The sequence below is a fragment of the Pungitius pungitius genome, chromosome 21 (genome assembly GCF_949316345.1).
Source record: "Pungitius pungitius chromosome 21, fPunPun2.1, whole genome shotgun sequence".
In the NCBI taxonomy this organism is placed as follows: domain Eukaryota; kingdom Metazoa; phylum Chordata; class Actinopteri; order Perciformes; family Gasterosteidae; genus Pungitius; species Pungitius pungitius.
Window position 1 is genome coordinate 11655344 of NC_084920.1, and position 14964 is coordinate 11670307.

General features: G+C 39.5%; 2 protein-coding genes across 2 annotated transcripts; both read left to right on the forward strand.

Moving 5' to 3' along the window:
• Positions 1 to 922: 922 nt before the first annotated feature.
• Positions 923 to 8852, forward strand: LOC119213243 (olfactory receptor 10J4-like). Its single transcript, XM_062560243.1, has 4 exons — positions 923 to 965; positions 6259 to 6446; positions 6566 to 7228; positions 8679 to 8852. Exons 1-4 carry the CDS (start codon positions 923 to 925, stop codon positions 8850 to 8852), a joined length of 1068 nt encoding a protein of 355 aa, XP_062416227.1.
• Positions 8853 to 12837: 3985 nt separating this feature from the next.
• Positions 12838 to 14913, forward strand: LOC119213244 (olfactory receptor 10J4-like). Its single transcript, XM_037464413.2, has 4 exons — positions 12838 to 12856; positions 13037 to 13224; positions 13323 to 13985; positions 14702 to 14913. The coding sequence occupies exons 1-4, from the start codon at positions 12838 to 12840 to the stop codon at positions 14873 to 14875; spliced, it is 1044 nt and encodes a 347-aa protein (XP_037320310.2). The 3' UTR covers positions 14876 to 14913.
• Positions 14914 to 14964: the final 51 nt, after the last annotated feature.

Below are 14964 nucleotides of genomic sequence, written 5' to 3' on the forward strand. Positions count from 1 at the left end.
CCCCCAAAGTTTGTCTAGTGGGAAAACAGGTCGGTGGATGATGCCGTCAACATGGGACTCAACTCGGATTGTGTTTGTGAACTTCAGCTTGGTGTTCAACACCATCATTCCGGGGATACCTAGACACAAGTCTTAATATGTTGTGGTTAATTTTTTAAACGTAAAAATGAATACAATTTTCTCTAAAACTGCTAAATCATTTTGAAGCGTCGTAACTCTGAATAACTTCTACTATCCAACTTCTGCTGAAAGAATGAACAACAGGGAAGCCTAATAACCATTACTCAAACATGCAGGCACACACATGAGCAATTAAAGTAAAGTATGAACTTTAACTATGAACTACTTTAACGATGAATCTCTAATTAGCGGAAACAGACAGCTGTTACCACGACAACAAGCACAATTACGTTTCTTGTGTTGTCTTTTCAGGTGCTTGTTTAAAACCACAGAGGTTACTTAAAATGGGTCCCTTTGGTATTCTCTGCCTTTCTTTTCTATAATTGATGTTTTTAATGAAAGGGGTCTGATTTCACTTTGTGTAATTAAAGTTGTTTGCTCTCACCATAATCCTCATTATAATCAGGAAAAAGGTCAGTTGCACTTAAAAAGGCAAAATGTGCATGTGATAAAGTTCTTGTTTCTGATGAGACCTGACTGAGCAGCACAGTCTGAATCACACATTCAGGTAAGATCTTGATATTTAAATGTTTACGGTTTGTGTACTTAATCTGAGGAAGTCGTGTTATTTCATCTGAAAGTTTTATGCTTTTTAGACCGTTATCTTATTTCACTTTGTATTCTCAAAAGGAGCTTGTGTTCTGATGAAGTCAAATTTTTTGTATTAAGATTATTCTTCACCTGTCTGTTGACAGCAAATCTTTTTCATCCAGTTGTCTATTCATCTGTCTGCTGGTGAGAGATGGAGCTTTTGACGTTTGATATTTCACCTGAAAGCCTCAGAGGTCTGTGACTTAATGTTTTGATGGTGTCTAGTGAAACCAAATACAGTTTAACATATAATGAATACATCAGAAGTATGTTTTTGTTGCAAGCAGGAGAACAGAGATGTTCTTATAAATAAGTAACATGTATGAGTGGAAGCTTCATGTTAAAGAACACTTGGTTTGACATGCTGGAATGTTTTCAAGAATTATCAGCAGCATTAAAAAAGTTTTGATGTATGTGATTATGGTTTTAGGACAGAGTGTGAACCTATCCTTCAAAGATGTAATTTCCACATTGCTTTCACATGTGTTTCTTGACCTTGGCACATGGGAAAGAATATAGTTACTTCAACATTTAGATGAATTGGTCACACTGTTTTTTACTTTATATAATTTATTTTGTCTGTAATTTGGAAAGGAAACATTTTGCTAATTAGCTTTGCTAAGTTTGCTTCATGCTTGCAGTGTTTGAATTAAGCTTTTGGATTTAACCTTGAGTAAAATAATACTTTAAGAAAAAACTTTTAATGACTTCTAAGTACCTACAGTCTCCAAATTAGTTTTAATGTTTCAAATGCAAATTTAGCAACAGAACAAACCCTATTATTGCAATGCTAATGTTTTATGTGCTATATTGTCTGAATATGATTTCTATGACATTCGTTCTATCTTTGTAGCTATTACAATGAAAAAAAGGAAATACTGGGTCTTTGACTTTACAAAAATAGTTAGTAAAAGCAACACAATTAAATTATATTCTGTTTGTGAACATGGTTTAATCGAGTACATTAAAGTGGTTTTTAAAGAATGTTGAACTAACTAGTTTCTTTCAAGTTTATTGAAATTAATCAAAACAATTTTAAAAACTCAATGCAATCGAGTTTAGCCTCTGCTGTTCAAATGTCGCCACGCAGTGTCGTTATCGCTCCGGAACAGAAGGTGGCGCTTACGCGGCTGTAGTCGGATGACAGAAATAGACCAAGAAGAAGAACTGGAACCGCGAACGATTTCATGCCGCTAACGGAACGTTGTGGGAAAATCTCCATGCTTTGCAGCAAGAGGTCAACCCAATATCTGAAAAAGTAAGTTCTTTATATTCATATATGTTGGAGTAATTTGGGCGATAGTCGACTTGAGCCGTGTTTTTAAACAGTAACGCAATATAACAAGCCGGTTAACTCTGTGTACTTATAGCCAGTAGTCCAGTTAAAAAAAAAACAGGGGCGTTGTAATTACTCGTGGACCCTGGTGAAATTCCTGCCCTGGTTTCTACATTTAGAAATTACTTAATTACATTAAAAGATGACTGACAGCTGTCAGATGTTCAGTAATTGTGTCTTCTATGAGGTAATCTCAGCTAGCTTGGAGGCTACACGGTTAGCCGCTCCCTTTGGCATCAGGCATCGAAAATAACAACCATGTTGCGTCATTGCATTATTTATTTTACTCAACACGCATTATGGTGAAATAATACCATATATAAGTTATGTATTTACTGTAAAAATGTGATGGGGGGGGGGGCAGTTTTACAGGGGCGTAAAAGACTACTATAAAAATTATTATTGTGATTTTGATCGTTTTGCACACTATGCTACAGCCGAGGAGCCTGTCGCGGCTGTGTTGAGTGAATTTAATCTTCAACTCTGCACCAGACTGTGACTATGGCGGATGGGGGAGGAGAGAAATAAAAACGTGTATGAAGTTATGACATGTTTGGATTGTGTGTGTGTTTCTTTAATTGAGACACCTGACTGATGCTAAATATTTTCTTTCACAGGTTCACTGTCCCTGTTACATGTCATGCATTCAAAGGCTCTATGATATGTAGGTAATCTCACATTGCCCTAAATGTGCATCTTCATTTGCCTTGAGATACAACCCCATGGGGACGGATACGGTATCTCTTACGCATTTTAGCCAATCAAAGGACTCAGGGGTCTTGTGGGGGTGGGCCAGAGAGTGAGCTGTGTGCATAGAAGTGTGCAGGAGCACACAGAGCGAGTGACATAATAACTTCATAAATACTATTTTATTGAATGACAGGTTTCCCTCAACTTTCTGGAGGGTCTTTGCTTTGCTAAGTGGTATGTCTGAGGAAATTGAGGCAAACTCTATAGGCACCAAACACATGGTGTTCCATATAAATTAATTATAATAGGCCCAAATGTTAAAGTTGAAAATGGCTTAGTCCCCAGAGGGTTAAAAAAATGTGAGATGTTGATAAAATGTTAATTGTATTTTTCTACATTTGATTTATAATTGAAAGCATTGACTTGCTTTTTTCTGTTTTTTTTGCTTAAGTGTGGACTGAGTGGGTGCAATAGCACCCGGTTTAATAGCTCATCAGCGAGACGTTGTTAAAACACGAACGACACCTCTCTGTGACCATAGTGACGTCAACAACCAGCTGCAAGGACCATGCGCATATCTTAAGTCATTATTTCAACTTTCTTAAGTTTTAATTTTGACTTTCAAAGCCCTTTTTTTTGGTGGAAATGGGCTTCAATATGATGTAGATGCTGTACGAGAGTGGATCATTAAAGGAGTCTGTGTCTACATAGGCGATGATCCAGTTAACCTTCTACATGTTTTATAATATATAATTTCCTTGATGGAGCTTGGTGAATAGTTTGAATTTGGCTAACTTTGGTTTATTTACCTTTTGTCTGTTTTGTACAGAGCCTGGGTAACAACACCATCAATGAGGCCATTGAAGACACCACTGTTGGGATCTATGTTGTCAAATAACATCAAGTGATGAAGGAGAGGACATTGGCATTGTTCATGAAGGCATCAAGGTGTAACAGAATCTTGATAATGTAGCATTAGCTGTTGCTATGCTGTTCGGACTGATGTATGTGCTCATCCTTAGCTACCCTGCTGACCTCCGCTTTTGGATAACCTCGAACGTGTGTTCGAGGTTATCCAAAAGATTTGGATGGACATGGATGGAGCTAAGCTGGTATCACTGCACCTTTTAAAAAAATATTATGTGTTATTTCTCTATGACTATCAGGGTTTATTACTTTATGTTTGCAAATCCATTTTGATTAGTCATCTATGTAAAATGGTGTTCACAGGGTTAACCGTCATTTTTCTGAACACTAGCTCTAATTCAGATAATGGCATATTTTGTTTACCTGCTGTTGAGGATGCACTTGTGGAGCACTAACTGTTGAGTTTGTATTGCATTGTACTGCAATAATGGATTTGTATTTTGAATACTGCTGGTGTAATAAAGGTTACAGGTTAGTATTTCTATGCTAAAATGACTGTATGTGTGTGTGATTTCCAAAGTTTTATGGAAGAATACAGTACATTTTTTCAATGCAATCAGGTTTGATTTTTGTATTTGCACACAACACAAAACTGATTTCTACAATGCATTTGGCTGGCTTTAACAAATCAATTTAGACACCTAACCTGGATTGTAACGAAATAATAAAATTGCTTTTAATTTACAAAATACATTTTAATAGTATTAGCATTAACAAATCAAGTTTGTTACATTGAAAATCAGGTATCCTGAACATGATAAAATGACTTTTCATACTACTTAATTAATTAGTGTTGCAGTACCTTAAATATATACATTAAAAAACCTGCAACTGACCAGGTTAGGTTCACAGGCCCAGTTACCATAGCGACAGACCCTGAGGTTTAGTTACTTCCCTTTCTGAAACCGACAACCAAGAGTGTTATCAAACTGAGTTTTCACTAAACCCACTTCTTGAAACGGACCCCAGGTATCTTTTGCCTTTTATTTACAAACTTTCATAAAAGCAGGCACAGGTAATCAGTACGGATCAGAAGACGAGCAGTTTGACCAGAAATCAGGCAAAGGGGGAAAACAGATACAGTCAGGGTTGGTAAAGGCAGAGTGCTGGAGAGTCTTGCATGGAAAATCTCAGAACAATCTGGCAGTGTGTGTGTCTAGTTGGGAAGGAGTCTATATAGTGACATGATTATTGATCAGAGGCTAATGACGGAACAGGTGAATGAAGTTTAGGCTGATGGGTAGAGTGGAGGTTGTGTAGCTGAACTTTGACAGAAAAACCCCTTCAAGGGACATCTCAAAACAACCACAATTCAGCCAGGCAGTTTGAGCGGCCCTGAAGGAGGGTCAATATTCATCCGTCATCTCCATACTCTCCTTGTCATCGGTGGGTGAATTGTCCTGGCCTAAAGACCAAGAACGGACTGACTGCTGAGGTGTAGCATTGTATTTCAGCAGGCAATAGTCAGGATCCGAAGACAAGCAGTTTTACCGGGAATTAGGAAATGCAAGAAGAACAGAGACAGGCCGGATTAGTAACTGGGAATCAGTCTGTTGGAACGTGCTGGAGAGTCTGATATGGAAAAAACCTAAGAAAAATTGGGAAGTGTGTCTGGGGGGAGGGCTACAGTTTTATGCATATGTACAAAAAAATAATTGAAAGCCTACTTCTTCCATTATGCGTCTCTAGAACTAGTTTACAATCCCAGTGTTTCGCATAACGCTGCCCTTATGTTTTCAGTCTCCCTGCAAGTGGTCAGAATACATGGTAGATTAAAGAAAAAGTCAAAACTTGAAGCTTATTTAAGTGCTGTACTCAAAATAGAGAGCCCTGAATGCACTTTTCTCCTACTGCATGCCTGTAAAGAATTCTCTAATATAAAGATGCTTACCCTTGTATCCAAACTAACAAGCCAATAGCTGCAATACAACAAAACTAAAAAGGCGAAGAATTTCTGGTACCTGTACCAGAACCCTTTCTAGAATCATGTTCTACTACAAAGCTTTTGAAGAGTTCACACACACTTGTAAAGAACATAATGTCATGGCTCTCTTGAGTTTTCCGTTATTTCTACCAGTCTGATTTTTCTCTGATAGAGTGATTGGAACAGATACTTCTTTGTCACAAAAAACATTCATGAAGTTCGGTTCTTTTATGTCTTTATTATGAGTTAACAGAAAAAGTGATCATATCTCCTGGGTCAAAAATATGCAATAATAAATAACGCGAAACTTAAGAGAGCGCTGACATTATGTTCTTTACAAGTGTATGTAAACTTTTGACCACAACTGTAGATGCCAATGATGGTGGGCGAGTACTAGACTTGGGGAGGTTAGGTTTGGAAAGCACAAAAATAATTAACACAAAATCTGAAATGGTGGTGCTTTAGATTAAATGTTAATAAACTCATCTTTTGTCAGGTTTCAATGATCACTTTTTCAACATGAAACAATTGAACAGAATTGTAAGAACTCAACCTTCTTCAGATTTATTCTGAGGAAATTAACACAGATTCTCTTGACCCCCTCTTCTAGATTCATACCTGCCCCTGTCAACCAATCACAGATCAAGCTTGGTTAACGGCACCCAGGGGCCTGATGCCGTCACTTTCTTCATCATTGAGGGCCTCGCCGGTCTTGGCAAAGCAAAGATGGTCCTTTTTTTCCTCCTCCTGCTGGGTTACATTATTATCCTGGGAGGAAACAGTATGATTATCTTTGTGGTAAAAAGAAACAAAGCACTCTTTCTAGTTATGACATGATGATGATGGTTATTGCCTCTTTTTAACAAAGACGGAATTGCCAGTATTGTAATCGCTGACGGTGTTTTCTTCTCATTTAGGCGTTAACTGATTCCAAGCTCAACTCTCCCATGTATTTTTTCCTCTACAACCTCTCCTTTGTGGACATCATCTACACCACCACCACCATCCCCAACATGCTGTCTGGCCTCCTGGTTGGCATGAAAACTATTTCTGTGCCGGGCTGCTTCCTTCAGATGTATGTTTTTATCCAGCTAGCTGTAACTGGTCGGGCCATTCTGACTGTCATGGCGTACGACCGCTATGTGGCCGTCTGCAACCCTCTGCGCTACGTCTCCATCATGACCAAGCCCGCCCAGGTGCTCCTTGTCGCAGGAGCCTGGAGCTTCGGTGCCTTCTGCACACTGCCGGTCACCTCCGTAGCCTTCCGGCAATTTTACTGCGGCCCCAATGTGGTTAAACATGGCTGGTGCGACCCATCATCCGTAAGGCGGCTGGTGTGCGGCGACGTTACCGTAGATAACATTGTTTCACTTTCCTTTGCCATGGTAGCACTTTTGATCACAGGAGTCTTCATTCTCACTTCCTATATCCTGATTGGGGTTTCCATATTCAGGATGGGAGTGGTTCAGAGGCTGAAGGCCTTTGGGACTTGCGCCGCCCACTTGACTGTGGTGTCCATCTCTTACAGCTCGGCCTCCTGTGTATACATCTCCTACCGGGTGGGAAAGATTCCACCAGAGGTACGTCAATCGTCCTACATATCCTGAAAATGTGTCTTTTCCTTTGTCTTAGAACATGTCTCATATTTGTTAATAATACTAGTAGCATTGGAACCACTGTAGCATCCATACAAAAGGAAAGGAGATAATTCCATCCCACAATTCCTTGCGATGCCAATATTTACGTATTATTTGGCAGTTCACAAGAAACGATCGAAATAATGATGACCGAGAAACGCAGATCATAGAAGTAAGCGTCAGCGTAACTCGTTTATATTGCAACCTTGTTAAAAAGGTAATACTTTGAACCTGGTGGTTTATGTCGTCTGCATGACTCCGCACTCTAACAAAACTAAGATGAAGCGCATTTAAAATACGCTTCTTTGTTTGGCCGCTGCAGATCGACCTCACTTTCCTGCGTCTCTCCTAAATTTCCACAACGATCAAGGAAAGTGGTGGTGGTGGTTAAGAATAGACATTAGGGAGTAATTCCTTTGACAATTCACATCCATGTTCTGTTACATTAAACCACAGCTAGTTTGTTATATTGAAGGACTCCGTGAACAGAGAAAAGAGCCCCCATGCAGATGGAAGATGTAAAATCGATTGAAATATCCAAATCGGTTCAAACATCGTCACAACATCCACAACATCTCCCGAAAACACAACCATCCTCTTCAAATGAGGCTACAGAGCGATGCAAAAGCATCAATAACTTTTTAAGAACCAAGTTCAACAACATTTACTCTCTGCTGTCCAGCTCTACATCTGGGCGAGTGTACTGTCTCTATGTTGACGAATTCCTCAGAAAAAAAGGAAATCCTGTACCCTTGACCCCTGTTTCCTATGCTCATGTGCCCACTCTCAGTCCTTCCATCACCAAAGTTGTTAACCTTTCCCTTCAGTGTGGCTGCATCCCCGTCCCTTTTCTCATGAAGCCCACTCTGAATTTGGAGGTTATAGCCACACGCCAATCTCGGGCCATCCTAGTCATGGTGCTAAGAGTGTGTTGTTGCTTCTAAACTTTAGGGCAACCTCAAACACTACAGCTTGTGTGAACTGTTTCAGAATTTTGTTCAGCCCACAGCACCAAAATCACACTATCCTGCTGGAGCGCCTCCACTGCACCGTTGGACTATAGGACTCTGGTCTGGTTTCAGTTCTACCTTTCTGTCAGTATTGAATGTTTGTCACTGGGAAAATGCAAGTCCAGACTGCTCCCTGTTTCCTCTGCTGTTCCACAAGGGTCAACGCAGACACGGGACTCTTTTTAGACTGGCCTGAAAGTGTTTTGATTCGGGAAGCCATTTTTTACTATGTCTTCACTAATTTAAAGTTTTTTCAACTATGTTTTAGCCATGTTTTTACTATAATCTCTCTGTGGCACTCTGAGATTTGTTTGAATGAAAAGTCTGTTAGAAACAAAATGCATTATTTTTTTTTTTATATATGTATTTTATTTATGTTATAGGTTCGGATCATCGTGTCAGTGTTGTACGCCGCTCTGACTCCTTTCCTGAACCCGATGATCTACAGTCTGAAGAACAAGGAGCTACGAGAGTCCATTGGGAGAACTCTGATGAGGTTCAGACCTGCTGCTGTGTTACCAACCAGAGACGTTAACACGGTGACCACATGGTCCTGACTGAGAGAGAAAACCTGCTGCATGTGAATAAAGAAGATAGTCTTGCACAAAAACATAATCAGAAATGATCAGATTTTTAAACTCTGTTGTCTTCTTTCCCTTTCTATTCATAAGTTATAATTGCAATAAAGGTTAACATTTAACTAGTTAATAACCTTTTGATTAACCGTTATTAAAAAGGCAATTGTTATTGAACAAATAAGTTATATCATTGTATTCAAATAAATGTTTGTTTTAGTTCTTCATAGAGTTGTGTTTATACGTCTCATAAGTATCCTGTGTGTCACCCTCGATAACATCAACTTAACCCGCAATTACTCAGAGAGGAATCAAACAAGTGTGCCCAATTAAAGGCATAGACTTAATTAAAACTGGCTGGTATTTAGTCGTTAACTGAGGTTTTATATATTACGTATTACATTTTGTGGTTCTACTCCACCTCTCATCACAGACATATCAACAATCAACATATCAACCAAGCCTTATGAATTTTATTTAAATTTAAATAATTTTTGCATCTGTTAAACAATTGTATATTCAATTCATGAACATACAATTCTTGCATAGTTAAACCACAGGGCTCACAACTTTTTCATTTTTTTCATTTGTAGATTACACTTGAGTTGTATTTCTCGATCTCAAGAAGGCATTTGACACCGTTATTGATAACATTCTTTTTTCCAAGTTGCTACAATTTCTCCTACACTTCAATGGATTGAACCGTGTCTGCTAAACAGGACAAAAAACAGAACTATAATTATACTGTCCACAGGCGTCCCACAAGGACCTATCCTGCTGGGGTCTGTTTCAAGTAGGTCGTTTAACAAACTCAGAGTTGATTTACGCTGCTATCACTTCTTATATTGCTATCTTAAGGCAGATCTCAACGTTGTCAACAAAAAACGACAGCAGCGAACACATTTCTTAATGCGGGCAGACAAGCTGCCGTTAACAGCGCAGCGGCTCCCGCTAACGTGAGCTGCTCGTTGTATATTAATTGTGTCTTGGTAAGGTAATGTTCATAAGAACAGTACTTGGACTCGGGGGGTCAGGGGCTGTATGAGGGGCAGCATGACGGAGTTAACGTTATGACTACGTCTGCACTGCTATTTCGGACCGTCCAGCCTCCAGCGACTCCAGACCCCGCACCGCCCCCCCCGCTCCAGATCCTGCCCCCCTATGGGGCGCCGTTTGTAAAATGTTGCACGTTCTAAAATCCTGAGTAGTTTTGGTACATTTTGCATTATCATATGAAAAAAAAGCAGGACAATATTCATGGCTGTTGGGGGGCTGTCTTGGATGACACGCCTCATTGCGTGGAAGTCTGAGACAGTGCCAAAAGAGTGGCAGTGGTGATGGTACCTCTCTTCAAAAAGGGGGATCAGAGAGTGCGTGCCAATTACAGGGGTATCATACTACTCAGCCTCCCTGGTAAAGTCTAAACCAAGGATTGAAGAGGAACAATGCGGTTTTCGTCCTGGTTGTGGAACGACGGACCAGCTCTTTACTCTTTTAAGATTCAAGATCTTCTGTCTGCGGCCTCCAACTCTCACTGGAGCAGTTCGCAGCCGAGTGTGAAGCGGTTGGGATGAAGATTAGTACCTCTAAATCTGAGGCCATAGTTCTCCGCAGGAAACCGTTGGATTGCCTACTCCGGGTGGGGAATGTGTCCTTACCCCAAGTGAAGGAGTTCAAGTACCTCGGGGTCTTGTTCATGAGTGAGGAGAAGATGGAGTCTGAGTTTGGCTAGAGAATCGGAGCAGCGGGGGTGGTGTTGCACTCGCTTTACCGCACCGTTGTGACAAAAATACTTGAATCCAAAAGTCTTAACATTCCTTTGTTTGTTTTTTAAATTTATGAATGCATTCATTTTTCTCTAATACTGCTAATTTGGAAACGTTGTGACTCAGAATATCTGACACTATCCCACTTTTGCTGAAAGAAAAAACAACTGGAAAGAGTAACCACAAAGAGTTCAGTCATTAAAGTAAAGTACGAGCCTTAATGATAAATCTCTAATTAGTGGATTAAACATTGAAATGAGACTACTGTTACCCTGGCAACAAGCACAATTGTGTTTCTTGTGTTGTCTTTTAGGGTGCTTGTTTAGAACCACAGAGGTTATTAAAAATGGTCCCTTTGGTATTGTCTTCCTTTCTTTTGTGTAATTGATGTTTTTAATGAAAGGCAATTAAAATTGTTTGTTCTTCTCATAATCCTCATTAAAACCAGGAAAAGGGTAAATTTCCCTTGAAAAGGCAAACTGTGGATGTGATGAAGTTCTTGTTTCTGATGAGGCCTGACTGAGCAGCACAGTCTGAAACACACATTCAGGTAAGATCATGATATCTTAATGTTTAGGAACCATGTCCTGGTTTGCGGAGTGATAGTTTTGTAAGATTTTCTGATAGAATTCGAGTTTTTAGAGCTAAGCTTTACCTTGACTGAGGAAATTTGAAATGAGTTTGTGTTCTGATAAAGTCACATTTTTTAATTGAAATTATTCTTTACGTGTCTGTTGACAGATAATATTTTACATCCAGTTGTCTATTCATCTGTCTGCTGATAAGAGATGGAGCTTTTGACGTTTGAAATTTCACCTGAAAGCCTCAGAGGTCTCTGACTTAATTTTTTGATGGTGTCTAGTGAAAGCAGACGTAGTTTAACCTATCAGATATATCAGTATTACAATGACTGAAGACAAAAAGTCTTTCTCAGCGCTGCATTTAATAAATTAAATTTGCATAAACACTTGAAATTAGCTACTCTGATTGAACAATGTTGAACTGTAAACTGCATTTGAGTTTTTAATTCTTGTATAGTTAATAAGTAATTCTGAAGTAGAAGTTTCATTTTAACACTTGACGTGTAATGTTTGGATCTTTTCAAGTATTATTACGCATTAAAAATAACATGTTTTGATGTATTTGACTATGGTTTTAGAACAGTGTTGGACTATCCTTCAAAGATATTACTTTCACATTGTTTTCAGATAAGTGTTTTTTTACCTCGGGGCATAGGAGAGAATATAATTACTTTAAGATTTAGATCAATTTGTCACACTATCTTATTTTATTAATTTTACTGTGAAATTCAGAAAGGCATGGCTTTGCTGTTTAGCTTGGCTGATGTTACGTTAACTTCATGCCTACAGTGTTTGAATTAAGTGTTTAGATTTTTGACCTTAGTAAAATAATAATTTACATACAATATTAAATGACTTCAAAATTGTATTAAATGCAAATTTGGTAGCAGAACGATCCCTTTCATCATTATGCTAATGCATTATGTGCTATATTGTCTGAATATTATTTCAATAAAATTGCTTTTATCATTGTAGCTATTTGGTATAATTGAACCCTTATTGACATAGAAACTTTCCCTTGGTTTTCTGTGCTTTAAATATAGCTGTCTGATGAATGGAGTGGTATTAAAAGTAAATTTCTGTCTTTTAAACATGATGCAAAAGAAATATTAAGTAGCTTCATATAGTAAAAAACAACAATCCATCCGTTTTCTGCTGCTTGTTTGAGGCTAGGGGTTCATCAGGGTCAATGCTAACCAGTACATGAACAAAGCGGTATTCATGTACTTTAAATGGAACCCCAGAGATACAGACTAACCTGATGTTTTTTTTAACGGAGAACTGAAGGTTGTGTCGGATTAAAATATCTTGGAATCATCTTGGATTTGCGTCCGTTATTTAAAAAGTAAAATCAAATCCAACGTGGCTTTGAGACTTTAAGAATATTTGAACCAAATATATGAACAACTGGGATATCCAATTTATTAATGCCCCCTTTGATCTCCACCATTACCAGATAGCTCAAAGGGGAATCTTTTTTAGTTTTGATAGTTTGCAGAACCTTGCCTCATCTTTAAAGTGCAATACCACTACAGAAAAGACTTTGGAATTTGGATTTCATGTCCCTAATGTTTTACAAATTATCATTTGGTATCTTGGTAAACCAAAAGTGGGTTCGCCATGCAGCCAGGGGCAAAGGGTCGGATTCAAACTTGATTGCGACTGCAAAGAATCAGTTATGGCACATTGGCGAACACAAACCCGCCCTCAATGATCACTTTCTAAAATATAAAACCATTGAACAGAATTGTAATAACCCAACTTTCTTCTGATTCACCCTCAGTAAATAAACACAGATTCTCTTTCCTTACTCTTCTAGATTCATACCTGCCCCTTTCAACCAATCACAGATCAAGCTTTGTTAACGGCACCCGGGGGCCTGATGCCGTCACTTTCTTCATCATTGAGGGCCTCGCCGGTCTTGGCAAAGAAAAGATTGTTCTTTTTGTCATTCTTCTGCTGGGTTACATGATTATCCTGGGAGGAAACAGTATGATTATCTTTGTGGTAAAAAGAAACAAAGGACTCTTTCTAGTTATGACATGATGATGATGCTTATTTCCTCTTTTTAACAATATCGCTGACGATGTTTTCTTCTCATTTAGGCGTTAACTGATTCCAAGCTCAACTCTCCCATGTATTTTTTCCTCTACAACCTCTCCTTTGTGGACATCATCTACACCACCATCACCATCCCCAACATGCTGTCTGGCCTCCTGGTTGGCATGAAAACTATTTCTGTGCCGGGCTGCTTCCTTCAGATGTATGTTTTTATCCAGCTAGCTGTAACTGGTCGGGCCATTCTGACTGTCATGGCGTACGACCGCTATGTGGCCATCTGCAACCCTCTGCGCTACGCCTCCATCATGACCAAGCCCGCCCAGGTGCTCCTTGTCGCAGGAGCTTGGAGCTTCGGTGCCCTCTGCACGCTGCCGGCCACCTGCATAGCCTTCCGGCAATTTTACTGCGGCCCCAATGTGGTTAAACATGGCTGGTGCGACCCATCATCCGTAAGGCGGCTGGTGTGCGGGGACGTTACCGTAGATAACATTGTTTCACTTGCCTTTGCCATGGTGGCACTTTTGATCACAGGAGTCTTCATTCTCACTTCCTATATCCTGATTGGGGTTTCCATATTAAGGATGGGAGTAGCCCAGAGGCTGAAGGCCTTTGGGACTTGCGCCGCCCACCTGACTGTGGTGTCCATCTCTTACAGCTCGGCCTCCTGTGTATACATCTCCTACCGGGTGGGAAACTTTCCACCAGAGGTACGGTGTCAATCATCCAACATATCCTGAATGTCTCATATTTGTTCAATGAATAGGACATTTAAGATCATATTTTTGTACCTTGTCTCTTGGCGGTTCATTGAGTTTGCTGTCTATGCCGGTGAGGTTTTGTTTGCTCTTGTTCCTGTTCCGCATTTTGCCCCTAAGCATTTTTGACTTCTGTATTTTTGTTCTTGGATTCTGCATTTGAGTCCTCCTGTTCCCGGTTCCCTGTTCTTATGGAAAATATGAAATGGATGGAAAAATCAAAATGACCATCACATAGCAGTGCTTTTGTTGTGACTGAAACTGATCACACCAAAATGTTGGTCCTCATTCATTTTCCAATTAGTATGTCTTTTTAATAACTTTGGTGATCCCTCATTGCAGGGGTGCAGACTTTTTCTTTTAAGTCATGGCGATCTACCCGCTTCTCCCGCGGTCGACTGGGCAAATCTTCCAAATCTACCGGCACCGCCTTGACAATAGACCTTTAGGGCGCCTCTGCTTCAATGTCAAAAAAACATTATAGTGACCACTTTTTACTGTGTTAAGTTTCTACTTTGTCTTTACTAGTTTTAAATTAGTTTCAACTATGCTTTGACCATGTTTTTACTATACCTGCTCTCTGGCACTCGGAGATTCGTTTGAATGAAAAGTCTGTTACAAACAAAATGCATTATTATTATTATTTTTTTTTTAAAATTGTGTTGTAGGTTCGAATCATCGTGTCTGTCATGTACGCCGCTCTGACTCCTTTCCTAAACCCGATGATCTACAGTCTGAAGAACAAGGAGCTACGAGAGTCCATTGGGAGAACTCTGATGAGGTTCAGACCTGCTGCTGTGTTACCAACCAAAGACGTTAACACGGTGACCATATCGTCCTGACTGGGAGAGAAAACCTGCTGGATGTGAATGAAGAAGACTGTCTTGCACAAAAACAAAACCAGAAATGATCCAATTTTTAAACCACTTGC

Coding starts and splice junctions, on each gene's coding strand:
- LOC119213243 (XM_062560243.1), top strand. CDS start 923: ATGGAGCTTTTGACGTTTGATATTTCACCTGAAAGCCTCAGAG. Junction 6,447..6,565: donor ACAGTATGATTATCTTTGTG/GTAAAAAGAAAC, acceptor CTTCTCATTTAG/GCGTTAACTGATTCCAAGCT. Junction 7,229..8,678: donor TGGGAAAGATTCCACCAGAG/GTACGTCAATCG, acceptor TTTATGTTATAG/GTTCGGATCATCGTGTCAGT.
- LOC119213244 (XM_037464413.2), top strand. Junction 13,225..13,322: donor ACAGTATGATTATCTTTGTG/GTAAAAAGAAAC, acceptor CTTCTCATTTAG/GCGTTAACTGATTCCAAGCT. Junction 13,986..14,701: donor TGGGAAACTTTCCACCAGAG/GTACGGTGTCAA, acceptor ATTGTGTTGTAG/GTTCGAATCATCGTGTCTGT.